This window comes from Pezoporus flaviventris, unplaced genomic scaffold (assembly GCF_033815535.1).
Source record: "Pezoporus flaviventris isolate CSIRO_AGI_PZ_B2104156 unplaced genomic scaffold, CSIRO_AGI_Pfla_v1 ptg000037l, whole genome shotgun sequence".
Classification (NCBI taxonomy): domain Eukaryota; kingdom Metazoa; phylum Chordata; class Aves; order Psittaciformes; family Psittacidae; genus Pezoporus; species Pezoporus flaviventris.
Genome location: NW_026892585.1, coordinates 3,924,549 through 3,952,099, shown reverse-complemented (window position 1 = coordinate 3,952,099; position 27,551 = coordinate 3,924,549). Strand labels below are relative to the sequence as shown.

General features: G+C 44.5%; 2 protein-coding genes and 1 long non-coding RNA gene across 9 annotated transcripts in view; 1 reads left to right on the top strand and 2 right to left on the bottom strand.

Annotated features, from left to right (window-relative positions):
• FYCO1 (FYVE and coiled-coil domain autophagy adaptor 1) overlaps positions 1–17,303 on the top strand; it is a 38,837-nt gene extending 21,534 nt beyond the window's left edge. For 4 of the 6 annotated variants that reach the window (XM_061464507.1, XM_061464508.1, XM_061464511.1 and 1 more), the window contains 10 exons: positions 83–175; positions 1,344–1,462; positions 2,740–2,907; positions 3,327–3,476; positions 4,950–5,155; positions 5,507–5,645; positions 12,128–12,223; positions 14,113–14,323; positions 16,037–16,146; positions 16,888–17,303. In XM_061464507.1, coding sequence (XP_061320491.1) covers positions 83–175; positions 1,344–1,462; positions 2,740–2,907; positions 3,327–3,476; positions 4,950–5,155; positions 5,507–5,645; positions 12,128–12,223; positions 14,113–14,323; positions 16,037–16,146; positions 16,888–16,963 — 1,368 coding nt within the window. In that variant the 3' untranslated portion in view covers positions 16,964–17,303. The remainder of the gene's footprint in view (positions 1–82; positions 176–1,343; positions 1,463–2,739; positions 2,908–3,326; positions 3,477–4,949; positions 5,156–5,506; positions 5,646–12,127; positions 12,224–14,112; positions 14,324–16,036; positions 16,147–16,887) is intronic. The other 2 variants (XM_061464509.1, XM_061464510.1) reach the window with 2 other exon arrangements.
• LOC133274927 (uncharacterized) overlaps positions 1–27,551 on the bottom strand; it is a 133,373-nt gene that overhangs the window by 83,876 nt on the left and 21,946 nt on the right. The window lies entirely within an intron of this gene.
• LOC133274911 (C-C chemokine receptor type 9-like) lies at positions 23,436–27,512 on the bottom strand. Of its 2 annotated transcripts, XM_061464504.1 has the most exons (3): positions 27,275–27,512; positions 25,185–25,245; positions 23,436–24,711 (listed from the first exon to the last, which is right to left on the bottom strand). In XM_061464504.1, exons 2-3 carry the CDS (start codon positions 25,200–25,202, stop codon positions 23,524–23,526), a joined length of 1,206 nt encoding a protein of 401 aa, XP_061320488.1. In that variant the 5' UTR covers positions 25,203–25,245; positions 27,275–27,512; the 3' UTR covers positions 23,436–23,523. The 2 variants fall into 2 exon arrangements, with proteins under 2 accessions (XP_061320488.1, XP_061320487.1); XM_061464503.1 differs by lacking the exon at positions 27,275–27,512 and having other exon boundaries at positions 25,185–25,304.

Here is a 27,551-nt window from a genome sequence, read left to right as displayed (position 1 = left end):
GCACGAAAGACAACAGACAAATGGGAGAGAGCAAGGGTGGCTGCTAGAGGAATGCTAACTCTTGGCTCCATCTCTCTGCTAGGCTGTCAGTGAAGAGTGTGGGAAAGTAAGAGAGCAGCTAGAGGAGCAGAAGCGACAACAGCGTGCTGCAGAGGAAGAGATTGCAGAGTTACAAGTAGGTGCTTGATCTGATTAAAAGGCAGAGGTGTTTGTGTCAGCAGGCATTAGTGTTCTCTCTGAGAAGGCAGCAGCATTTCTGGTGACTGGATATGAGGCTGGGAATGTCCCTGAATGAATACAAGTGCTGCAGACAAAATACTTGGCAGCTGAAAGTTAGCCACTGAAACAGCACTTAGGATTTGTCCTGCAGTGAAAGCTAGTTAGGGTTTAAGTAAAACCTAGCTATGTGTACACTTCTAAATGGGGGTGCAGGTTTAAAAGGTGTCTGTCTTAGGCCCTGCTTGCCCACTGCACACAGCCGTGTGTGTGGATCCAACTGTTTGCAGGCTGCAAAGCACACTGAATCTGAGAATTAATCTGGTTGAGAAATAATCCAGCTGGGAAGAAAACATGATTTTTGCAATACATTTATCAAACAGTTGCGTTAGGAGGGGTGTAAGGACCCCAGAAATAAGACAGTTATTGAACCTGGCCCTGCCTTCTAGCAGAGATATGTACACCTTTAGATGCAGCTAGGTATGTTCCCTGAGGACTCCCAAGTTTGCCAGACTCCTCTGGAGAGGCTAGGTGTGAAAGAAGTTTTTGTTTCCATTATACTTCATGTGTCATATAGCTTTAATAATCATAGAAGCAGAGAATGGTTTGGGTTGGAAAGGACCCTAAGCTCATCCAGTTCCAGCCCCCTGCCATGGGCAGGGACACCTTCTGCTAGGCCAGGTTGCTCCAAGCCCCATCCAACCTAGCCTTGAGCACTGCCAGGGCTGGAGCATTTACCACTTCCTTGGGCAGTAAACATTTCCCAAATACATTCTTTGTTCTTTTGAAACTTTCAGGTGGTGAAAAACCTTGCAGGGCATATTCTTTTGCCATTATCTTTGAGAGATGTTCCTTGATAAGGAGGCAAAAGCTCAACTGATACGGACTAGTAAGAATTAGAGACTTAATACTGTCTCGCTTTAGAGTCTATCCCTTACTCAGTGTGACAGGAGTAATCAATCAGTAGTACACAACTAATTAGCATCTGCTTATAGAAGAATATCTTAATTGGTGGTTTGGCTTTAACAGATTCTTTTAAAGCATTGTTTAGGTGTCTTGGTAATTGTCCTATACTTGATAAAGTGTTGTTTTTCTATGTAAGGAAATACAGTCATTTATTTCACTAGGCTACAAACACAAGCTTGTCTAGAAAGCTGGATGAAGCAAGAGAGCTGCTGTCTGAATCAGAATCTGCTCGGCTGCAGAAAGAAGAAGAGGTGGCATCTCTGAGAGAACTCTTGGAAAGGTGGGAATTTGGGTCCTTTACACCATTACCTGTAAGCCAAGTAAGGGGCCAGTAACCAAAGCATCTTGAAAATGGCTGTGGGTTATGAAGTGGCATATGCCACAGGGTTTATATAGGGCAAATAGTGCCTGGGCACTGGTGGAAAGTATGAGGTTGACACTTCAGATGAGAAATCTGTAAATTGCACAGCACACGTAAGTGCAAGGTTGGGTTTTGTTGTATTTTTAATTTAGCTGATGACATAAATTCATTGTATGACTTCCTTTATGAGACTGAAAGACATTTTACAGCTTCTTTTTACCTTACAGCGTAATAACAAAACTAAAGCATCAATATTGGCTCTTTGTTTTCATAAGGAATGGAAAATTTGTGCTTTTTAACAGGTTTTTTTTTCCTCTCCTCAATATTTCAGAGAATCAGTAAGAATTATTTGAATGGGGCCACATCCTGCATGTCTTTGTCATGTTTCTTATCAGTTTAAAGTATCTAACACAGGTTTGAAATGTGAGCCTGTGTGGTGTGGATTAACTGGCAGTCCAGAATAGATCTTCATGGGGCATGGGCTCACACAGAGTTTCGGTTAACCAACTTTGTTTGTACATTTTTTGTGCTGATATCATCTGTCTTTGTGGGAAGACTGATGATTCTTGATCTGTACTGAAGGTTGTCAGTGCAAAATCTAACTCGTCAAAATATTTGAATACAGTTGAATTAGCTGAGTGAGTTCAGAGCAGCTCAACCGTTTTGGGTTGTGTTGCTGTAGCATCTTTGATCCATTGCTGGGACTCACAGGACTGAAACTGCCATATTGTTAACTCAAAACTTACATTCTTGGAAGCTTCCTGGGAAAATTTCCTTCCACTGACTGTGCAGTGAACTGAGTTGTCTCTAGCCTTTAGTTCTTGAATTGCATCTGTGTTAGAAGAGCATAGTGAGAAACTGGTTTGCTTCCCTTTTGTGAACGTGAAGCTCAGTTTGCAGCTGCTGCTGATCTTAGCTTCCAAGAACAGCTATTTTACTCCCAGTGTGGTAGCCATCATAAGCTTTGCTATAAGCAGGGCATCCAAGAAATTGCTGGTTGCTGAGTGTGTTCACTAGATAACAGATCTGTGTGCACTTTCAGTGATGTAGAAAAGTGGAGAGATTCTGACTAACTGTAAAAACTATGCACACTGAGAACATATCTGTTTATGAGGGTGAAGGACCCCTTTCTTCCATGGGGAAGACTTGAATGCACATGAGCTAAATTATTCTTAATTGCCTTTGTATTTGATCAGGATGCAAAAAGAAGCTGAGGAAGCAAAAGAGAAGGTCCTGGATTACAGTGAGAAGCTCCGCAAGGTGGCAGCAGACAAAGACAGAAGCGACCAGAAGTTATTTGCTGAAGTGGATGATCTGACAAGAACAAAACAGTTCCTTGAAGAACGTTTGATAGAACTTATCAGGTTGGCATTAAAATAAAGAGCAAGAAGCGATTAAAATCCTAGCTTAGGATGTTAAGGGTGGTTCAGTCTTGTATTCCTGAGTGGAAGATACAGGTAATGGCCAAGTTCAGCAGCAGTTGAAACTCTGCATTTCCATAATGCAGTCAAAAATATAGCATCCACTATTATTTCCTCCTTAATTTGCTGTCTGTTTTGCAAAAATACGTAGTTCTCTCCATGACATACGTTTTTCTCTGCTCCTCCCTAAGAGCTTTGGTGGGTTTCTGATCTATCTTTATGTCTGAAACCTCCTCAGAAGTTTCATCAAAGCAATTTTTACTGTGAAACTTTTGCCAACGTTCAAGTTGAGGTCGGTTATCAGTAAACCAGCAGTAATCATTTCTGTGTGTTTTTCCTCTCTTTTAACTGTGTCTCTGCAGAGATAAAGATGCTCTGTGGCAAAAATCAGATGCTCTGGAGTTCCAGCAGAAGCTTAGTGCAGAGCAAAGGTGGCAGGGGGACACGGAGGTTAACCACTGCCTGGACTGCCAGAAAGAGTTCTCATGGATGGTGCGCCGACACCACTGCAGGTCAGTTTGTGGAACTCCACTACGCTGCTCAAAAGCAAAATCCAGTTTAAATGTTTTTATGGATGAAGTACTTCCTAATGTTCACAGTTCATTGGTCAAAATCATTAATACGAGTCATTGTAGAGGTTGAAAGAACACGAGCTCACAAGGGGAAAAGAGACATCAATGGAAAGGTCTCTTGACATGTATTAAGGCAAGAATCTGGATGCAACTTAGTTTCTCATTTCTGGAAACAAAGATAATCACACCTTATATAGCGTGTGTCCATGTTTTAATGTATTTATTATGCACTGCTCTGTGCATGGTGTAAACAATATTCACTAAAATGATTTTGCTATTGTGATAGAAGTATTTCAGAACACAAGCAACGTGCTGTGCAATTACAAATTTGGTTCCTTACGCTAGGTATGCTCAGGGATATTTGCTGATTGCAGAGTAAACTGTAAAAAAACCTTAACATTAAATTACTTCCTATGCAGTGAGCCTGCTTGGAGTTAACTAATGACTTGATCTAGATTTACTGAAATGTATTTAAGTGGATACATTTCAGGGTCTTAGTCATGTTTGTTTTGTCTCTCTTTACTGTTCTCTATCCTCGATTCATCCTCTAAGGTGAGTAGTACTAGGACTGTTTCAATTGCATATGAACGTAGGGAACATTCAATGAGGATTAATGAATAGTGAAGTCATTTCCAGTACCAACTTCCAGATTACTCATTTCTACTAAAATCTGCAAAACCTGCTTGTGTTTTCAGCTGCTAATGATTTATTTAAGAAACCAAAACCACCAAGACTTCATGAAGAGCAGTCATCCCTGCTGGGTGCTTTTCTTCAGGAAAATCTTAACACATTCATTAAGAAGTAGTTGTCAGGTTTAGTACTGAGAGGCTGCAGAGGTGAGAGAGCAGGAGGGGTGGGTGTTCATATATGTGTCCAATGCTGGTTTTTCTCCCCTGTCTGAAGGGGAAAAGGATGGTTATTAATAGAGATGTCTAGATGTGTTCTTGTAGCCCTTACAATGAAATGGAGTTTGGCTCTGAGTATGAGATTTGGCCTGTGTAATATTGTTAAGTATATTTCCTTCCTTCAATATATGTAATATTTATTTGTAAGTATATTTCCTTCCTTCAATATATGTAATATTTATTTGTATTGCACATTGGTGAGTATTTATTTGGCTTATGTTTTTATATTTAAATGTATATGTAATTGGGTTTTTAGTGTTTTTTTTTTTTAGTTTTTTTTTCTGTTTTCCCTATTTATTAAGGCAGTTAAGTATGAATCTGTCCTGTTTGTCAAGAAAACTTGCTTCATCTCAGGAAGCAGCACAGTCTGTATTGAGTACATGGGTACAGCATTTGTGCCTTTGCAAAGAACAAGACCATCATGACAAAGCCCCTGGCTCTGTCACATGGATGTGTTCCACCTGGATGTGGTACTATTCTAACACCTTTGGTTTTGACTCATTTCTAGAATGTGCGGTCGCATTTTCTGCTACTACTGCTGCAACAACTACATGGTGACAAAGCCTGGTGGAAAGAAGGAGCGTTGCTGCAGAGCTTGCTTTAATAAGCCTAGAGTCATTGTGGACAGTACAGATGACTCTGGATCCAGTGCCAACCAGGAAGGATCACCAGCTTCACTGGAATCACCCGTGTCACCATCCGAGGGGGCTTTTGGTTAGCTTATTGTTTGCATGCTCTGGGGAAACAAGCAGAGTTCTTAGGCATTATCCAAGAAACCCCATGGCCACCTCGTGCATCAAGGACCTACATGTTCATGGAGTGTTTTCAGGGTGGGACTGGTCCAATTATTGAATTTGATGAGTATTGACAGACATTTGCATGTGTATTCAATGAGTGTCGTTCAGCCTGAGGTTTTCGGTTGATTCCAATAGTGACCTAATGCTTCCGTGAAAGTAAAGGAATGGCTCAGGCTTCCCCTGTAAGGGTTTTCCTTGTTTGGTTTCCAGACAAGCAGCTAATATTGTTTTATGTTTCTTTTTGTATCTTTGAATGGCACCATTTCAGGTGAAGCCTCGAAACCACCAGATGATGCAGCATTTGATATAATCACTGATGAGGAGCTGTGCCAAGTACAGGAATCGGACTCTCTCCACAGTGAAAGTCAGATGGAGCAAGATTCTCTGGATCAAAGCGTGACAGATCTGTGAGTAAACACTGCTTCGTGGAGAGGGGACTCTTCTGGGTTTTATTTGCAGTACTGTTTTTTGAGTTACTTTTCAGTTCACTGGGGATAGCCAACCTCTGCATACAGAGAAGACACTTCTGCTACCAGCCACGTGTTCAGTAGACCAACACAAACTGATTTTGGCCTGTTTGCACAATCCACATCAAGTCTACTGAATCCAAACAGGTCCACCTACTTCACCACAGCACAGAGGAGTAGTCACAGTTCAGTGCATGTCAAAATTAGCTTGCAGGCTACACTGGATCACGTTCACACTTAACTTACAGTAGGAGCAAAGCAGTACTCTTTATCAGACTCACCATTACTTAATATCAAGTGAACAAGGAGGCCGGGAAAAGATAAGGAAAGATATGCTCTTTTTATGACAGGCTTTATTGAACTGAATATGAACTAGCTGGTCTGCATCTGTAGGATTCCTTACTGCTTTAGAGATAGCTACTTACAAAAAGCAAAAAGAACAGGAACTGCATAGCTAAATCTGGCACAAGTTTATTCTTTTTTTCTGAAATGAGCACAAATGCAGGTTTCAGTCATGTCTTTTACATCTAGTTTACATAAATGAGCAAGGAAGAGGACCTAAGGCCATCTGAATATCAAAGTACTTGGTTTGCAAAATATGTTGTGGCATTAGAGTTTAATATATATCCATATTTAGACAAAATATTGTTAAAATGCTACTAAATATTTTCCAAAGTTTCTGTTCTGTAATATATAGTCTTTCAAAATCTCCTATATATTTGAGAATCAAAATAAAAAGAGGGCATTTTCACCTCAGTTCTGGGCTTGTTCTGCTTCTGAGCAGGAAAAGAAGCATGATAAATGAAAATGCTAAGCTGAAGATAGCCACAGAGTAACCAGCCTGCTGCTGAGGAAGCAGACTTTGACTCTTTTGCCCTCAGCAGACCAGTTTCCAGCACAAAGCACAGCATTTTGCAGTTTGGGTAGAAGGCAGACTGTACAGACTGGTTTAGTTGGGGGAAAAAAATCCAATTTTGTTGTTGGTAAATAAGTTGTATGTATCCTGCTCATTTTGTGTACTGTGACAGTGTATGTTTTTCATGCATTAGACAGACATGAGCAAACTGAACTTCACAGTGCTCTTTTGAAGTGAATCTGGCCCTTGTTTTGCCAAGGGACAATTTGTGCGTGGGGTTTTTGTTTCTTTTAAGAAGAAAACCAAGTGTAATGTACTTCGAATTCATGCTGTCTGCAGAGGGGATGTCAATGAGTTAGATCCGGTGACTACAACCAGGACTAAAGAAATTAGTGTGTGTCACCATTTGTTTCAACTTGTCCCACAAAATGTTAAAGCTGGACGGAAGGATTGCCACTAGTGATGGAATACTACTCTTGAAGGGCACTTGTGCAACATCCTGCTTGACCGTGTAAACTGTTAGAAGCTGTCTGTCGCCCCTTGTTCACAGCTTAGAGGTAGGAAAGCCAAGTAATAGTGTTTTAACCTCTGTTGCTCTTGGTTCATCAGTCCTACTCTGTGCTTGAGACACTCTGAACACTGGAGAGGAGAATTGCTTGGATGGAGAATTACACTGTGGATGACTTGAGCATCTCAGTGTGGCTGAGATTTTCACGCTTGCCTTACCTTATTCTGGGTGTGAGTCCTTGCTGCCTGGAAATGCAAGTTAGTGCTCAAAAGAGTGAATGATCTTAAAGGATATTTTCCTTTTTACTTGTGCCCCTTTTGGTGTCTATTACACTGCGCTTTCCTAAAGGCTAGGATTAAAGAGTAGTCACTTCATGCTTTCAGGTCTGTTACGTAAGTTTGAAGCAATCTGATTGTGAGAAGCTGAGGTAAATTGTGCAGTTGCAGCACATCCTGCTACTTCAAGGCTCATGGGTTCTCTTTTGGAGTGTTGTATTTTGAAGCTCTTATTTCTTTTCACATTTGCAGATTGTGTTCTAAAACACAGGTCAGGAGGATATTGCATAACACTGGATCAAAGTCCCCAGGGTAAACCAGTGTTCCCATTTTCACATATTGTAGAAATTCCATGCCTGCAATTAACATTGCAGCAGCAGAATCAAGATCAAAACAGAAGTGTGAAAAAAACCAAAAGGTGCCACTACCCTGGTATGGAAACAATGTCTTTGTTCACACCTTTTGTGTGTATTCACACCTTTGGCTGCTTTTGGTAGAAAGCACATCTTGGCCTGTCTGCACTGTGGTTGCTTTGGTTTGGATTCTTGTTTTTTAGAGACTCATAACAGTCTTTCCTGACCTGATTACAACTCACATGGCTGGGCAGGGTGCCAGTGTAGCCAAAAGGGGGAGCTGACTGTGGTCTGAAGCATTCTCTGGCCTGCACAGAACCAGCAAGGGAGAGAAGTGGGGACAGGAGAGCTTCTCACCACTCTCTGCTGATAAAAGCAGCCTTGTTGGAGCAGCTTTACTTGCCACACAAGCACAGCACATTACTTCCTAGTTTTGTTTTTAAGGATGTTGCGCTATTTCACTATGGGAGAAACAAGAGGAATTGGGTAGTAAGGAAAGGATTGCATAAACAGCTAAGGGGAAAAAAGTGATATGGATGTCATGGTGCCAATAAAGGTCAGATACAACTGAGCTGCAGTCATCTGGTAGGAAAGACCGAATATGGGGAGAAAAGGAACATCCAGAGTGAACATGGCTATTGCAAGAATGGTTTGAAACAGGTTAAACCTGGTATCTGAAAGCTGTGATACAAAGGACTTTCAGCCTTTGGGCCAGACCCAACCCTGTTTTCATCATATGTAGCCCACAGCTGCATAAAGCTCTCCCTCAGCTCCTCTGCAGCATCCCTTCTTTCTTTTCCCTAATCCAGTCTTCACTCCTGTTCTGCCACTCTCTGCAGGAGCTTTTGCATACTTTCTGCCCCAGTCTGCACTGCCCCTGTGCACCTTTTTGCCTTCCACTGAGAAATTAAAAGGCCAGAGGTGGAAAAGAGGAACTGCAGGAACAAGGAAGGAGAACAATTTAAGGAACCCAGAGTTTCAAGGCAAGAGATCCAGGGTGCCAAGGAGATGCCAGGAAAACCAAGAAAGACGTCGTGGTGCAAAGAGTGTGTGGGAATTAAGGCATGAGAGTTTACATCTGAGGAATGTTAGAGCATCTTGGTGTTAGAGCCCAAGGGTATATGATGTCACTTAGTTTATGTACCCACTATAAAACTGCCTAGAAAATCTGGCAGCTATTTACAGCTTCTTTTCTTTTCTTTGTAAATACTGAGATAGGCAGCCTGCAGGAAAGAGGAAATACAATCCCACTAGTAAAGACATTGTGATCAGCATTAGGTGTTTCATGCTTTTCCTGATCAGAGCTGATCCTGAGCCAAAACTGGTCACTGAGTTAAGTATATCTTATAAGACCATTCAGTGGAGGGATAGTGACCAACAGCAGATGCCTGAGGAAGAGCATAAGAACAGGACAAGCATTAAGTAATACCTCTTCAAAATGCTCCACCAGCCTCTGACAATACTTGTCTCAAGGAGCTGCTGAACCAGAGCTGTTCTCTTCTTGCTGTAGTGTCTTTCCCATGTGTCAGTTCTTCCTGCTTTTCAGACCCGCTTCACTTTCAAAAGACAAAGAAGAGAAACAGTCCAGACTGTTTTAATAGATACCAGAGGGTGCATATTCACAAGCTGGGGAACTGGCAAGCTGCAGGAACATCCTTAATGCTGCCACCTGGTGTGAAAAGCCAGGCAAGAATCAATTCTGTCAGGGAACAAGAGCTCTTGTTAAATCTTGGGACTGTTTCTTATATTTTCCATATAGGCTACCAGACCTCAGCTTAGACCATTGGACTCAATGGGATATCTTAAAGAGAAGGGAGATTTGCTTTGTGATTGTAATGCACTTGGGTTTAAGAGACAAAGTAGAAGACTTAGTGTTCCCTTAACCTATAGCGAGTAGGTCTGCTGAATTTATGGATTAGAGCATCCAAGTGGCAAGCTAACCACCAAGCCATGTGCTTGCTTGAAGCAGCAGGAATAAGGAAAATCACATTTCATAGGAGAACATGGAAAATGTATTGGTCCTGGGATTCAATTTACATTTCCAGGTCCCAAAAGAAAGGTGAAATAATGGATTAAATAGGGAACTCTAATGGCATTGCATAATAGATCACGGAGTTAGACACTTCTGGGAACCAAAGGCTGCATGGAGACCTCATAGGAGCCTTCCAGTATTGGAAGGGGGCCTATAGGGATGCTGGAGAGGGACTCTTCATTAGGGACTGTAGTGACAGGACAAGGGGTAATGGGTTAAAACTGAAACAGGGGAAGTTTAGATTGGATATAAGGAGGAAATTCTTTCCTCTTGGGGTGGTGAGGCACTGGAATGGGTTGCCCAGGGAGGCTGTGAATGCTCCATCCCTGGCAGTGTTCAAGACCAGGTTGGACGAAGCCGTGGGTGAGATGGTTTAGTGTGAGGTGTCCCTGCCCATGGCAGGGGGGTTGGAACTGGGTGATCTTAAGGTCCTTTCCAACCCTAACTATTCTATGATTCTATATTAGTTCTCTTGGTCTGTATAAATTCCAGGCTGCAAAATGAAAGCTGTGTACCTGTCGTGGTGAGAGGGTAGAGTTCTGTGAATCACAGCATGAAGTCTGCTGCTGTGCAAACAAAATATATGCATAGGTTTACAGGCTGTAGTTTAGTTTTCTAGGGTTTTTATCAGAAGCAGTTTTCTTACATAGTTGTGTAAAGATAATAAATTATTTGTATTGCTTTATTTGCATAGGTGTTGTATTAACCTTTAGGGATGAAAATGTAGTATTTCATTCCTGCATTTCAGTGGACAGACTGTGCTTGTTTCTTGCTCAGGTTTGGGCACTTAGTGACAGGTTTGAGTCTTTCCTGCAGGTCACAGCTGTCTCCTTAGGGTATAAACGGTCCTGGTATGACTGTTAATAGGCTGAGAACATTGGGGCTGTTCAGCCTGGAGAAGAGAAGCTGCGTGGAGACCTCAGAGCAGCTTCCAGTGTCTGAAGGGGGCTACAAGGATGCTGGGGAGGGACTCTTCATCAGGGACTGTAGTGATAGGACAAGGGGTGATGGGTTCAAACTGAAACAGGGGAAGTTCAGGTTAGATCTAAGGCAGAAGTTCTTCCCTGTGGGGGTGCTGAGATGCTGGCACTGGCTGCCCAGAGAAGCTGTGGCTGCCCCATCCCTGGCAGTGCTCAAGGCCAGGTTGGACACAGGGGCTTGGAGCAACTTGGTCTGGTGTGAGGTGTCCCTATCTGTGGCAGGGGGTTGGAGCTGGATGATCTTAAGGTCCTTTCCAACCTAAACCATTCCATGAATCTGTGGACTGAAGGTGCTGTTACCTGGAGATGTTTTCTCCTGCTCTTCTACTCAACACTGCTGCTTATAGAGCAAGGTCCCATAGGATTTCAAAGAAAATGCTGAACTGTGCATTGGTTTTAAGAATCGGTCTACAGAATGTGTGGCAGTTATGCTGTTGCTACATGATTGATGGTTCAGAAGCACATATGCTACATGTGATACAAGGTTTTATTAGATACCACTGGTTTTTGGAAGGAACCAACCAGTTGGTTCCCTGTGTATAAGAAGCCTTGGCTTTTTTTCTGGGAAAGACAGCCTAATTGTCTCAGTTGATCAACCTGCTGAGGTGCAGAGAAGCAAAGTAAGTATCAGTTAGAGAAGCTCTTACATGGAAACTATCAGCACTTGTTTACTGACTCTCAAGCTCATTCTGTCTGTGTCCCAGTCCTGTAATTCCTAGCCAGTGATACCCCAGTGTTCACCCAGAGCTTGCACCCTTTTGGAGGCAAGGAGTCTATTCCTTACCATCCATGGCAGGTTATTCCATCTACTTCCTTTGCTCTTCTGGATGCATCATGGTGGGGAGGAGGTATCCTGCTTTGTCCTGTAACAGCTTGTTTTGAGGTATTTGTGTTTGAATCACCCAGTATTTCTTCTATGAAAAGAAGATACATGGTAGTGATTCTACAGCAATAAGATACACCTGGGGCACCATTGTCAGAGTAGGGAACTGGATAACATGTCTGTAAAACACCTCACAGATTAAATCCAGGGCAAATGGCACATCCCTGTGGAAGCTTCTTTAAAGGACAAGTCTTGCTTGTGCCTGCCCTCCATCAAGATTTCCACCTGCCAGGGAATCTCTAAAACCTGGCAGCATCTCAGATTATCTTCAGACTGTAGGAGGGATGTTCTGGATGTATGTGCTCCTAGCTCATGGAAACAGGATCAGAAGAGTGTGCCATTTGTGCACAGTGGGTAGCAGATTGGGGCTGCAGTTTTGCCCAGTTTTGTCACTAGAATTCACAAAATAAAGATTCTAGAATTGGGCATCGTGACTGTCGGAAGGTTTCTGTTTTAGGAAGGCATCAGCATGCAGATGGTATTTGACCACATATCACTCAGAGAATCATGTCTTTCCTCTTTTATCTTGTCCTAGAAACAGCACGTGCAATTCTTCAACCTTTGATGAATCGGAAGAGTGGCAAGTTGCTCAAGATGCTGAGATATGCTTGTTGAAGTCAGGAGAAATCATGTAAGCAGAACAGTTTCATTACTAGCAACCTAAAAGAGTAGACTGAGCTCAAGTATCAGCCATGCAAGAATAAGTTGCAGACTCCTGGGAGAGCTGATCACAGTAGAATTTGGTCTGAGGAGGAGGAGCAGAGGGTATAGCTCAGCTACACAGAGCAGGAGCAATAAGCGGGGCCCTCTCTCTTCAGCCCTGCAAAACTTCAGTGCAAGAGGGAGCAAGAAGGAAAGATCTGGGTCCACATCACATTAGAAAACCTTCTTTCCTGTTCTGATTGAAGGAGGTGCAATGAACAGGAAGGGGGCTTAGAGAGAAGGCCATGTATTTCTTGTAGTCTCTGGAAGAAACTGCAAGGGCAAGTCAGGAAGTGCAGTGTGAGTTAGACCTTTGTCCCAGGGAGGGAATTTGTGGCCTTTTAGAGCATGTATGTATTATTTATTGGTGGTCTCATGGAAACTGCATTGCCTAGCATAGCATAATATGTTCAGCATCAAATGTTCAGCTGAACCTCTGTTCAACCTTTGTGAAGAGTGTGCACACAATTCCCTGCTGTATCCTGCTCTGAAATTAACAGTTGCATGCAGTAGTGATACAGCATGTCACTTGCACAGCCAAAAAGGGAATCTAACATACGTAAATGCCTGGCACATGGAGAAATTCCCCTTTTTTCCCTGTCCCCTTAGGCCTAGCTTTGAAATTTTGGCATAGTTACGGGGAAGGTTTTAAACTTCAGTCTGCAGGGAGGTAAATTAGTCCGTGTTTCAATCTGGTTGCTGCTCTTTGCAGAACCAGTAACTAAAATCATAGCTGGGCTGTAGGGCAAACCCAAGAGTATTAAAATCAAAGAACACCTGAGACACCCCAGAACACCAAGACACACTTCAGCCAAGAGGAAGTAGCAAGTTAGGCAAAACTTCATATAAAGTTTCCTCTGTTGCGATCCCTAAGCACTGTGTAGCCATGGCTGGACACTGAGCTCTTCCTTACTCTAGAGCAGCAAATTGTCATGGTGACTGTATAATATCCTCTGGTAAATGTGTTGGGTTTTGATAACAAATCGCGGTACTGTGGTTTGCTGTGAGCCCACTGATTTGGAAACAATTTAGTTGGCCTAAGGAGAGAGGTGTTAGATCAGTTTTACTTAGGGTCATGTAGAGGAGATCCACAGCTCTTAGAAATGACAGGTCTCTCCTGAAGAGAGCAAGCAGCGTTCTCCTGTTTAAGGGCCTCACTGTTTGCATTTTGGAATACATATCAGAATGAGGTAGGCTAATACAATGCTTCAGGACTTGGGATCATCTAAGAACTCCGTTTTTCCTTGTACTTTAAGTCAGCTTTTATGCAGCTTGCTTGGGTAAAACAGCTGTAGCATTAGATGCTTTGGAGGATCTAGGCAGAGCTGCTGTTCACATTCCAACCCTCTGTCCCATCTGTACTCCTGATCCCTATTTCCTGAATAAATAGTATCTGGAAAGGTGAACAAATTAGGTGACTATTTTTTGTTTCAGTTTTTCTTTAAAAAGAACAGTAGAGGGCAGCAGACCTTTTTTGTTGTACTCTATGTGTTGTACTCCTTGCGTTGTAATTCTATAAAGCTTTATTCAAGCACTACATTTTTCTAGTCAAAATGAACTAAATAAGTGAATAATATCCACATTTGCCAGAGTAGTGAAAGTGCTTGATATCAGTCATCTCTTCTGTACCTCTTGCCTTCATCCCAGGCTGAATTTTCCTGCATCTTGTGAACATGTGCCAAAGTTTCTGTGGAGTCTGCCTCAAATAGATGGAAAATAAAAGACAATGATTACTGTTTCTGTCTGAGTGATTAGACTGGGTGTCATGGTTTAAAACCACTGGGTCTCTTCAAGTAATTGTATTTTTCTCCTTCCCAGGGTCAGATTACCCCTTACAGTGGAAGAGATCTTAAATTTTGGGGAAAGCAACAAAGAGCTGTTCATTAAGTCCAGCACCTACAGTATCATTCCCATCACTGTTACAGAGACAGGGCTAACAATCAGCTGGATCTTTTCATCAGACCCTAAAAGCATATCCTTCAGCGTTGTCTACCAAGAATCAGAGGACACACCGCTGGAGCAGTGCAAAGTAAGGCCTTTGTTTCCTTGTTACAAGAGGTTGTAGTACACTACAGTCAGCCACCAGAGGAATCAGCAAATATAGCTAGAAGGTATCCACAAGAGTGCCAGTTGCTATTGCATTAAGGACTTGATTCTGCAATTAAGCTACAGTGCTGCTGAAGGCAGAGCTACATCTTCGTGTTGCCTGGAAATGTGAAGTTGAAAAGCACTGTAGCTTCTATAGGTCACATCTAAAATTCACCTTGTTATTAATCAAAGATAAAAGTCCAAGTCTCCAAAATTATTCTTTTTCCCCCTCCTCTCTCTGCTCTTAAGCAGAGGCCACAAGGAGACAGATGAAGCAGTGAGGCACAGACTTAAGTGCCTTGATGGTATGCAGAATTGCTTTGCCAGTGCCCCAGGTACCATTTTCTATGTGTGCTGTCTGTATTTCCTGAGGATTATGGATTAAGTGAATCAATGTTATTCAGCTAATTACAAAGTTTTAATGAAGACAGGGCAGCTGTTGGTTTAACCCACTGTGGTAAGGGGGGACTGCACTTGCAGCACTGTGTGCAGTTCTGATGTCCTCAACGTAAGAAGGACATGGAGCTGTTGGAGCAAGTCCAGAGGAGGCCACGAGGATGATCAGGGGCTGGAGCACCTCCTGTATGGAGACAGGTTAAGAACACTGGGGCTGTTCAGCCTGGAGAAGAGAAGCTGCGTGGAGACCTCAGAGCAGCTTCCAGTGTCTGAAGGGGGCTACAAGGATGCTGGGGAGGGACTCTTCATCAGGGACTGTAGCGATAGGACAAGGGGTGATGGGTTCAAACTGAAACAGGGGAAGTTCAGGTTAGATCTAAGGAAGAAGCTCTTCCCTGTGAGGGTGCTGAGGTTTCTGGCACAGGGTACCCAGAGAAGCTGTGGCTGCTCCATCCCTGGCAGTGTTCAAGGCCAGGGTGGAGAGCCTTGGGCAGCATTGTCTGGTGTAAGGTGTCCCTGCCCATGGCAGGGGGTTGGAACTGGATGATCTTAAGGTCCTTTCCAACCCAAACTATTCTGTGAGTCTATGAATTCTAAGGCTGTGATTTCTCTGGGGCAAGACGACATTTATAGTATGCATTAATTCCCTCCATGGTTTCTTTTTTTTTTTTCTTAACCTGAAAGCTGAAGGAAAAGTGAATATTGCTTTTTGGTACATCTATTTGATACAACTTTGGGGTTTATAGGCTTGTCTTTGATCTGTGTCACTTGCTGTTCTGACAACTGTCTCTGGTAGAGTTTTACAGCAAGATAGATGGTAACACATACTTTTGCTGTCAGCTTAGATAAACAATTCAGATTTGCTGAGAAAGCTTATTTTATAATGCTGGGAGTATAAAACCAGGTATTACCAGACATACTTAGCTAAATCATGCTCTTGGATATATTTAATGGATCATTGCTGATGTTAGTAAACTTACTTAGATTAACATTAAAAAGATGCGGGTTTGACTCTGTCTCTAAAGCAGAGATTTATAGCCATGGTTTAATGCTGTAAAGAGGTTATTAAAGGAAAGCAGATGTCTCAATGTGAGGTGTTAGTTTGGGTGAATTTTTAATGCTAATCAGTGAAAATAAGTAGTCTTGCAGGCACAGAAGGACTGTGAGAGCTTCAAGATAGCTCAAGTCTGAATATGAAGGCAAATGTCAATTTATAGGGCAAATGGCAAGTTTCATTTTGATTTGTATTGAATTCCAGGTCCTTATTCCTATGACCCGCTGCAACTCTCATAAGGAAACTATCAGAGGACAGGTGAAAGTCAGAAACTCTGGAATCTACACGCTGATATTTGACAACACATTCTCTAGGTAGGTCCTAGCTGGCTGGAAAAGTTAGTTTTACAGACTGTGGAACTGACCATGGTCATGAGGGGTACTCTGTCCATCATGGTCATGGTCTGAGAAGATCTCTTTGTGAGATCACTGCTGTAACTCAAAGCAAGGGCAGGCTGGATGTGAGGAAGAAACTCCTTACAATAAGAGTGGTAAAAACCTGGCACAGGCTGCGCAGAGAGGCGGTGGATGAACCATCCCTGGAGACATCCTAGGCCAGGCTGGATGTGATTCTGGGCAACCTGATCTGGTTGGAGATCTCCCTGCTCATTGCAGGGGGTTGGAACTGGATGAGCTTTGAAGGTCCCTTCCAACCCAAACCATTCTATGATTCTATGATCAGGTGTACCAGTATTCTGCCATTCAGAAGTAAGGATAAGGAATTGGTCCCAGCCTGCCAGAATATCTTCAGCCTGAGTTTTGGTTCTTGTTCTTGTTTTGGTTTTAAACTTCACCTCACCAGAATTCCACCTTTCTGTCTCAACATCTGGGAAGGTAAACAGAAGTAAGCCAGTCACTTGTGACTATTTCCAAGACAGTTTAGTCAGGATTGTCATCTTATATTAACAACAGCCCTGGCAGCTGTTGCACAGGCATTCTTTTGTTAACAACAGTCAGTGTTTTGACTGAGTATGAGCTGAAAGCCTGCAATCCAGGCTTCCTGTCTAATTGTCTTCAGCTAATGTGATTATCTTTCTCTCTTTTTTCCCTTGACAGGTTTATCTCAAAGAGAGTGTTCTATCACTTGGCTGTCGAGCGACCTGTCATCTATGATGGAAGTGATCTTCCATAGCCTTGACTTATACTGTGTTATTTTAAATTAATTTTTTAAGAAATGATCTTATTTATGTACACAGAAGCATTATGATTACCACTGTATTTGAAGACTTTGAAACTATGCAATAGTTATAATGCACTTAGAGAATGTGTATACACTAAAAATGGAAGTCTTTTTAGGAACACTAATGGTTCTGTACTGTGTACAGATTGCTGAAAAGCCATGTTCTTTGATGTAACAGGTCGAGAATCAGTTTCAGTGCAGAGAAAAATAAGTGTGGGGGAGTGTTAATGCAAAGTGAAATTTTGATTCCTTCCAAAAATCTCCGTCAAAAGGAAATTTAAGAAAAAAAGAAGTGTATTTTTGTTGACCTCTTCACTGAGGAGTAAATACAACCACTTATGTTCTGCTCTGCTGCTCCTGCAGTCAGAACAGCAAGTATGCAATGCTTCCATCTTCACAGGCATATAGAGTAATCCAACTGGAAGATTTTATCTTTTCCAGGTTTTATAAACAGCAAACATAGGGGATTCTTACATTTTAGGATAAGATTTGGGAAGTCTTACCTGGCTTTTAAAAATGCTGTGGTACTGAATGCCAGTTACAAAACAACACAACAGGAAGCAGCAACTCCTTTCACTTTTTCTCACCAGCGTCTGTAAGCTGGTGCACTGAAACCAGTGCTTATGGTGAGTACCAGCAGCAGAATCAGGAGTGTCATTTGTAGAATGAAGCACTGCTCACTGTGGTATTAGGAAAGGGAGCATTCCCTTTTCCTGCTTTAGCACCTTAGTCATCAGCATTCACAGGGAAGCACAGTTTCTGAGGGGGTCAGCAGTGTCTCTCTCTCTCTCTGGAACACATGGAACGTAGCAATAATGTCTGAATCAGTCTCAAAACATCCATCCAAACCCAAATGCATATCCAGCCCCATGGGCTCTTCACCCAGTGCTGGTGTATTCTGTCCCTTCCTACCCCTTGCACTTGCCCTAGCCAGCTGCTAAGTTTGTCTCAGATTTGGGGATAAAGCTGGCTCTCAGTCCTGCCCTTTAGGGCAGGCTGGGTTCTCATTTATGCAACATTTCCATGCAAACCATCTGCTGTCTATATAGAATTTCAACTTTTTGTCAAGATATCTAAAATGAGGGGTTTTTCTCTTTAAAAATCCTGTCTTCTAATGGAAAGGCAAAACATTTGACAGGAGAAAGAAGAAAAGCTCTTTCTCCTGATCAGCCCTCCTCATCATTTTAGGTGTGTTTGATTTCTCATGATGTTGTTCTCCCGGGGAAACCTCAAACCTGGAAGGTTTTAGCACAGCATTTAATAGAAGGCCAACACAGCCTGCCAGGAGCCCTGTAGACTCTTGGTGGCTGGTATACAAGGGGTCATGGTGGGAGACAGCAAATAAACCATGAGGGGAAAGAACAGCACAAGCTGAAGCATATGATTTAGGGGAGGGGAAAGGGGCAAATCTTGTAAGTGCAAAAGCAAGGGAAGGGATTTGGAGGGATCAGCTCGACTAGGGAAGGTAGCCAGGAGAGTCCAGCTGGTGTTTTGTGTTGCAGGTCTGATCCATTACCTGTAGGGATCTCCTACACCAAAAGGCTGGTTGTTTAAAAGGTGGGGTTCACAGGGTAAGTGTTGGAGATTCAGTGGTTGGACTTGATGATCCTAAAGGTCTTTTCCAACCAAGTCGATTCTGTGATTCTATTTACATAGCAGCAGCCAAGGTAGAGGGAAATTCTGATTATAGGAAAGGAAAGAATACTGCAGGTGAAGCTGAAGGTTGCTGATCATTCATTCCAGTTGGTAACAATGCATAAATCCAGTGATGTTGGAAAAAACAGTGAAAGGATGGCTCCGTTTCATGGAGCACCTAGATTTAGGTGTCTGCTTCATCCAGCTCATCAATAGCCTTCCCTTCAGATGCCTCTTCCCAGAATTGGTGGCGTGCTCCCAGCCTCCACCAGGCACCAGTGGAAGGTGCAAACTGGTTTACTCCCCTCCTGAGGGCACAGGCTGCAATGCAGTTAAACCCTGACCTGGCTGTGTGCATGGCAGTGAGATGGACAAGAGACTGAAGTGGGCAATAAACAGGCAATAACAGGCACACGGATCGGTTGGTGAGTTATGGCAAATTTCAGTGTTGAAGCTATGTTTTATATTTAATCAGACAAGAAAAGATTATTTATTGCTTAAAAATGTGTACCATATTCTCTGCAGCTTCACTGAGCTGCTCCTCAAGTTTTCCTTTAAGCTTTCAGGTGTGTTTTTTTAAAAGCATTTTGCTGTTGGTTTAGCTAGAATACTAATCTTACTAGGATACCTTTCTTAAAATGCCAAATGTAAGGTAAAGGGACACTGTCAAGTATCTTAAGCCAAAATAGGACATACATCTCTGCTCAGAAGTATTTGAAATGTCTTCATTCAAAGTTCTTTGACAGATTTGCCTCTTGATTTCCTCTCTGCATCCCAGTTCTTAACATTTTTCATCCTCTGGCGAGTATTTTTAATGGTTTTAAGTATATTTTAAGTATTATTAAGTATTTTAAAGGTTATTAGCTCTTCAAGTAGTTGCCTCCATCTAGTAAGGCAGGTGTTTCCCTGCAAGCCTTCCATGTAATCAGTCCTGAGGCTGGCTGAAGCAGTGAGGAGGGGAATAAAAACACTGGATTGGTTTTAGTTAGCATTTGTGTTGTTATGGTACCTTTTCTTCAGGTTTTCCTGCCCCATGAGAGTAGTTTTATGGGGCTTTACTGCTCTCTGAAAGCGGACACTAAGAGAAGGAGCCAGAACCTGTACTTTAAAGATGAAAAGTTTGCTTTTAACCAAGAAGAGTATTTAAGAGGGAGAAAAAAGATTAAATACACTGGCTGGTAACGTACCACAAGTGGGCTGGAGTGCAACTGCTCCAAGCAACTATTCAAGAACAGGAATCTCATCCTGTCAGTTGGAAGAAGGAACCTTTTCCACCTCAGGGGATGTGCAGAGCAAACAGTCAAGCCCTTTTAAAACTGATGATGAAATGAGTTGAAGGGGATGTCACATTCATGTGACAAAGAGGTCAGCAGAAGCAATTGAGGTTTTTCCTGGGTGCTGGAGCAATGGTGGGTAGTATTTGTTGTTATGCAGAGGTTTATGTGAAGGAAAGAATGCAGTTGCTTTAAGAAATGACAGTGTTCCTTTACTCAGCGTTACTCCATGTTGCTTTATGACAAACCAGAGGTGTATTGCACCAGAGTGCACCGCGTTACAAGACAGCAAAGCTACAAAAGCCTGTCTTTGCTCCTTACTGAAAATGGAAATTGCACTATAGTTTTAGCTGTGCTCAGTCACTGAGATTGTAACTTGTTCAGAAGCATCTTTTGGTCTTAACTGCCAAAGAATTGCAAACCCTTTTCACATCAAACTTCATGCTTCAGATAGGGGAAAGAGGGATTTACGTGTCCCAGCGTCTGTACAGTTACAGAGATGTAGACGGTTGTGTACTGGGATGTTTCTTGATGCTTTTTTCCTCCTTTTTTAACCTCAGGAATTAAATAAAACTCTCTATCACTGAGAACGTGTGTCCCTTTTCTTGTCTTGTAGGGAAAGCTCTGCCTGGAGGATCCATCAGGTGATTGTATGATTCTGCTTCTGAGCAAGAAAGAATTCTCACAAGAGAAGGAAAATAGGAACCAGTTTGTGATGCTGGTGGAGAAGGGCCACATCTGTACAGCAAAACAGAGCAACAATAGACCCATAAATCAGTGCTGCGTGAGCTGGACCCCAAGATAGAGGAAATATCACTGTGTGCTGCTGGCTAAGAGCCACCGGCAAAGTTCTCCCCTGTGAGGGTGCTGAGGCGCTGGCACAGGGTGCCCAGAGAAGCTGTGGCTGTCTCATCCCTGGCAGTGTTCAAGGCCAGGTTGGACGAGGCTTGGAGCAACCTGGTTTCGTGTGAGGTGCCACTGCCCATGTCAGGGGTTTGGAACTGGATGACCATAAGGTCCTTTCCAACCCAAACCAGTCTATGAGTCTATGATTCTATGGGGATGAGGAGTTAAAGTGAAGGCTCTCAGGGTGATGATGCAATGCTTAAGGCATAGAAAAGCCAAGCTTTTTTATCTTCTCCTTCAGAAAATGGACAGCAGAGGAGGCTGCAGCCCAAAACTAGGAACATCTGGGTGAGAATGTCCTTAAAGAGAGGGGAAGGGAGCTGTGGAAGAGCCCAGACTTCTCCAGTGTTCCATCAGCTGCTTAGGTGGCCATCCTGCTGGAGCTGTGGGTAAGGCACAGTGTCCCATGGGACATGTGAGAGGCCACAATACCCCTCACCCTTGGGGAAACCTCCCCTTCAGGGAGAGAGCATCAGCTGAAGGCTGGGGACACCCTTGGGAGGCAAAGGTGGATTTTGCTGGGATAAATCCAGCTAAAACCTAAGGGCAGGGGGATTTAGCAGCCCCAAGACCACAGGCAGCCCTGGTAGGACAGACCCCAGGAGAGAAAACCTGTCCTGGGGGTGCTGGAGCCCTGACTCAGAGTGGGATGTGCATGACCCTGTCACAACCTGACACCCCGAGTGCTGAAAGTTCAGGGCCGTGTCACCACCCTCAGCAGTTTCACTCACAGACCAAGCACGGTGGTTTCCCACCGTGGTTTGTAGAGCAAAGATGCTTTTACCTGCTCTGAGAAGGCCCCAGAATGCAGGCTCCTGGGGCTGGGGAGAGGCTGTGCAGGGGTGATGAGCCTCGAGACTGCAGAGCAGGACCACAGGTCAGCAGCAATTTGGTGCCTGTTCTTTTGCATGACTCAAGGGCTCTTCTGGGGCTGGGAGGACCCTCTGTGTAGGAGCATCCTCATGCTCACCCCTGGAAGGGGTGGTGGGGCTCAGCTGCCACAGGGAAGCATTTTCCTTCCTCCCCTGGCCTTGGAAACCTGCCCTCCTTCCTGAAACTGCACCTACCCCTCGCCTCGGGAGCCAAAACCTGCTCTGGGGTGCTTGGCTGAGGTCTCGCATCCCAAGGGTGAAGTAAACCCTGTTAGCAAAGGTTTCCTTTTGCCTGGTCTGGGAAGGGCAAGTCCTGTCACTGGAAACAGGATTCCAGCCTGGGAAGGGCATGGGGGAAGCAACAACCAGTTCATCCTCTCAGCATACCTGGCAGTGCCTTTATTTGACAGAATTTCAGCTTCCGTTTGCATTTGAGCTTAATGCAAATTGCAACCTCCTCCTCCCCCCCACATCCTTCTTACAGATGTAGTAAAAACTCACATCCATCTTCACCATTGCTTTTTCCCTAAGGAAAAGGTACAAAAGCTCACAAAATCTTAACACATACGAAACTAGAACCCCATCTGTCAGCTGGAAAAGCAGCACCAAACGGTGCAGAAACTTGTGTTCATCAACCTGCTTTAGTGATCAATGCACAATGAAAACACCTTCTACCTGCAAGAAATAATAATGACCAAGAAATAGTGACCAATAATGCAAGAAACAATGACCAGGAAGCAAAACAATTTCAATGTGGCTGCTTAAAACAAAGCCTCTGGGCACTGTAACTTGCAGTTGAAGACTGGGAGATGCAGGACAGGTAGGGGATGGCCATGGGCACCGACCCTGGCACACCAAAAGCCCCATAGAAGTTGTGGGGTGCATTAGAGCACACTGCTTTGGGGAGCCCCTGCCTTCACCAACCTGGAGTTTCAATCTAGATTTCATTAATACTTAATCTCTGTCTTACTGGCCCCAGGCTAAATGTGTTTTTCTCACCATTAGCAAAGATACTAGTGAATAGCCTGCACTTTGTTGACCCACAGGCTTGGGTTTGCTTTCTGGTTTACTATGGCTATCCCCCACATGGCAAATATAACTTAGTGTCCCTGATGATCTTGAATTTTTATTGTGAGGTGTGATTTGTTTCCAGTATCAAAATAAGGAACTGTAGCAAATAAATTGTACCCAATTTCACCTGACATCACACAGCTAAAGTATAGAACTACTTCTGCATCAGCCACTTGATAAACACAAACTATTGCCCTTTCTTTGCAAGAAGAATCACCTGCACAGGCACAGCCACAGAGAGCAGCACTTTCTAGTGCAGTAAACCGAGGAGCTAAAGGCTGCCCTCCATTAGAGGGGAGAGGAGCTGGTGTAGGAGCAGGCAGGCTCCCCATAGGAAACTGGGTAGACAGCAAATGAAGGCTGATTCCCCCTCCTGCTGCTTCCTCTGCCTCCGTTGCTGCTGTAGCTGGTTTACCACCTCCCTGCAAGGCTTGTTCTGTCAGGCTGTGGTCTGAGCTGCAGATGGGACAACTGCCTCAGAGACAGCTTTTGTTCTCTATCAGTTCTGCTTACGACTATGGCTCCATTTAGCTGCCCTGTGCTGAAGGTTTCCCTTCCTTTCAAGCCAGCGAGCCCCAGCTGGATCCCATGCAGCAAGGATGGGGCATGCAAGCAGCTCCCAGCCCTCCCCACTCCTCTAGGAGAGTCTTTGGGATATAGAGTTTCCAAGGAGTCTGGTGCTCCTCTGGAGCAGGGCAGAGACAAACACTAACTTACAAGAAGACTTGGCACGGAGGGGCCATAATGGAGGAGGTCAGTGGTTGGACTTGATGATCTTAAAGGTGTTTTCCAGCCTGGCTGATTCTATGACTCTATGATTAAGCGTGCGCTTGAGAGTGAAGGAGCTCCTCACCCGCCGCTTCCCCAGCACGGCAAAGGACCAGTGTGAGCTGTGCTCATGGCTGTTGCAGGCAGAGGAGCACTGGTCTTGGCCCCTGCCCCAGCAGAAGCCACCACTCAGCATTGCCCTGCCCAGGGCTGTCCTGAACCGCTCACCAGCAAAGGTGTAGAGAAAGGGGTTGAGGCAGCTGTGGAGGAAGGCGATGCTCTGGGTGACCTGCAGCGTGATGTCCAGCCGCCCGGCAGCATCACAGCTCTCTGTCGCCCTGGCACAGGTGCTGATGGCTTTGACCAGCAAAACAATGTTGTACGGGAACTGGGAGAGGAGGAAAGCGGTGATGATCATGGTGATGATCTTCAGTGACTTCTGCTTGTGGGATCTTTTGGCTTGCAGGAGGGTGTTGATGATAAGGGTGTAACAAATAATCATGACAAGGAGCGGGAGGAAGAATCCAAATGTGACTTTCAAGGCTAGGACAGTAACTCTGAAATTCATGCTGATGGTTGGTGGATATGTGATTTTGCAAACTGTTGTGTCACCCACCTGCATGCTTTGGCTGTACATGATTTCTGGGATGCACAGGCTCACGGATGTCAGCCAGACAGCCCAGCGCATCACTTTGCTGCGCAGGAGCTGCCTTCGCTTAGAGGCGTTAGCTTTCGTCACCTGGACAATAGTGATGTACCTGCCCAAGCTGATGCAGGTTAGAAATAAGCTGCAGCTGCAGAAGTTGATCTTATACATACTGTTGACAACTTTGCACATGAGGTTCTTGAAGATCCAGCCATCGGAGGCAGCCTTGGCCCAGAAGGGGAGGGTGAAGAGGAGGAGGAGGTCTGCACTGGCCAAGTGAAGCAGGTACTGATCCATCAAGCTCCTCCTGAAGCAGTGTTTGCAATACACGAGCAGGACCAAGGCATTTCCCACAGTGCCCACAGAGAAGATGAGCCAGAAGAACACAGGCAGGAAGGCTCGAGCAAACTGCCTGACCTGCCTCATGTCACACATAAAGTCCCTGTTGTTCACTGGGATTCCATACAGGGACAGCTCTGTGCTGTCGTTCCTATAGTATTCCAGGTTGGTCTTGCCAGGGTGGGTGACCTGCAGTGAGACATGAGGCAAATTTGTATTGAGAGGTATCTCAGTAAAGCACAAATTTGCCTCTCTCCACCAAGTGCAGTTGAAGATCCCCAATATGTTCCATTTCAGATGGGAAAGAGCAAAGGCTGCCGGTGAAACACAGCACGTTTCAGACTGCTTGAAGTGTGTGGCATGGCAGAGATGTATAAAAATGACCCGTTGAGTAACAAAGTCTTTATGAAGGAGCAGTTCACCACCTCCTGCCCACTTCAGCTATTAAAATGGCAGGTGGGGAGATCTCTGTCAGACTATTCAAATCACTGTTGGCTCAGCAGCTTCAAATACAGAACAAAAGGCAAAATCCCCCCCTTTGAAAGAGGTAAGAGGCTTTTTGTGGGACACCATCAGTGGCTCAAGAGAGGCAGAAAACTGATGGGGGCAAAGAGAGGGGAAAGTAAAAAGGAGATAACACAGCATTGTAGCTGTATACTCACTACACTTGCAGCAGCCATCTTCACCCAGAGCTTCACTCAGTCTTGAAGGAGGCTCCGTGACCTGGAGAGGAAAGACGCAGGGAAAACAACTGATCTGAAACAGCTCTGAAGTACAGCTGTGACTTTGTGCTGTCTTCTTTTAATGTAAAACCTCAACCTTTTGAAATGCTTCTGGCTGGGAGACAAACCAACGCCACAGAAACTGACGGCTGGGTTCTAATTATTTAGCTGTTTTCATCATCACAGCCAGCAGTCACATCACTTTGAGGTTTATGTGGGCTGAGGTGGGTGTGTGCTCCCTCCCCGGACCCCAGCCCAATAAGACCTGTTACAGGCTGTTTTCTCTGCATGGTTTAGGTGGCTCAAACACAATGTTCTCTTTTCAATAGCAAAGGGAAGACCTCTCACAACCATCATTTTTCTGCTCATTTTTCAGGCACAGCTACAGATTGGGCAGAGAAGAGATTCAGAGCAGCCTGAGGACAAAGACTTGGGGGTGTTGGTTGATGAGAAACTGAACATGAGCAGCTTCAGTGTGCACAGCAGGTCAAGGGAGGTGATCCTGCCCCTCTGCTCTGCTCTCCTGAGACCCCACTTGCAGCACTGTGTGCAGCTCTGGTGTCCCCAACATAAGAAGGACATGGAGCTGTTGGAGCAAGTCCAGAGGAGGCCACGAGGATGCTCAGGGGCTGGAGCACCTCCTGTGTGGAGACAGGCAGAGAACATCAGGGCTGTTCAGCCTGGAGAAGCTGCGTGGAGACCTCAGAGCAGCTTCCAGTGTCTGAAGGGGGCTACAAGGATGCTGGAGAGGGACTCTTCATCAGGGACTGTAGCGATAGGATAAGGGATGATGGATTCAAACTAAAACAGGGGAAGTTCAGGTTAGATCTAAAGCAGAAGTTCTTCGCTGTGAAGGTGCTGAGGCGCTGGCACAGGGTGCCCAGAGAAGCTGTGGCTGCCCCATCCCTGGCAGTGTTCAAGGCCAGGTTGGACGGAGCTTGGAGCAGCCTGGTCTGGTGTGAGGTGTCCCTGCCCGTGGCAGGGGGGTGGAACTGGATGAGCTTTAAGATCCTTTCCAACCGAGACCAGCCTGGGATTCTATGATCATACCACTCACACTCCAAGAAAGTTTCCAAATCACAGTTCAGGCTCCGTTCCAGTTATGGAGAAAACAATGATGTGGGCTTGGTTTTGGATGAGCTCAGCTGTGACTGGGCACCACGCTCCAGCATCAGCAGCATGGCATCCCCTTCCAAGGGGAAGAAGCTCTGGTGCTAAACTGCAAAATCGCCGCTAAGGTGTCTCTGTACCCTCAATAACCAGTTGTCATGCTGAAACTCCTCCTGCAGCGGGTGTAGGCTTGTATGTGCCAGTACCTCTGTACAGTGCATGGCACATGGCTGCCTGCCAGTGGATCCATGGAAATACCCCTAATTCCAGCTAGTTTGGCCCTCAGTGTAATGCAGTCATTCCTCGTTGGGAAAGCTGCATTAACTGCAGTATGGTAAAGGCATGCCCATGGGTAAAGCCTCTTGTGCAAAGGATCTTCATGTCTTTTGGCCTCTCCTTCATGAATCTGAGCCTTCACATTCTGTATTTCAGTGACTTTAATTAGGCTTAGCTTAATTATCCCTAGAAGCAAAGTAATAAATGTAACTTAAGCTACCCACGGCACACAGACACTTCCACTGTCTTAAGAGTCTCCAGAGCAGAACATGGGCAGCTGCTCATCCTGTTTGTGCTTTTTCTGCCACGTCCCACTTATTCAGTGACCGCAGTTGATGCCACCATCATTTTTACCCCATTGGTGGGAACAAAAGGAGGAGAACAGGGTGAACCTTACAAATCCTCTTGCCAAATTGGTTCCCTATTTGCATCCTTGCTCAGGGCTGTCCCCAGGTAATTCATTTCAAACCAAAGCAGAGACAATGGGCTCAGTTCTTGCAATACCAGCCTGGATCGTGAAACAAGCTGTCACTTCCCTCCAGCTCATGTCATTACAAAACTAAGCATCTCTCTTTGCTCACCAAGAGAACTTGCAAGTGTAACACTTCTTTTTGGTTTGCTTTAAGTGGGAAAATGACAACTACCAGCATCTCTTCTGTGTCTTCATTTACCTTCCACATACTCACTTTTGAGCCCAATTTGGGGTTGACTTTTAAGCTCCTCATTCAGTGTGTGTGCTAATGGCAGGGGCATACGCAGCTCCATGTGCTGAGCTTAAAAACCATCAGATTCTGCAGAAATGGAACAGAACTGGGGGTTACACCCTCTGCTGAGGCTGACCAAGAGGTTTCCTTTCCTCACAGTGAAAACTCCTCTGTGATTGCAGTAGATCTATCTCTTAACATACTTGTTTTCCTCTAC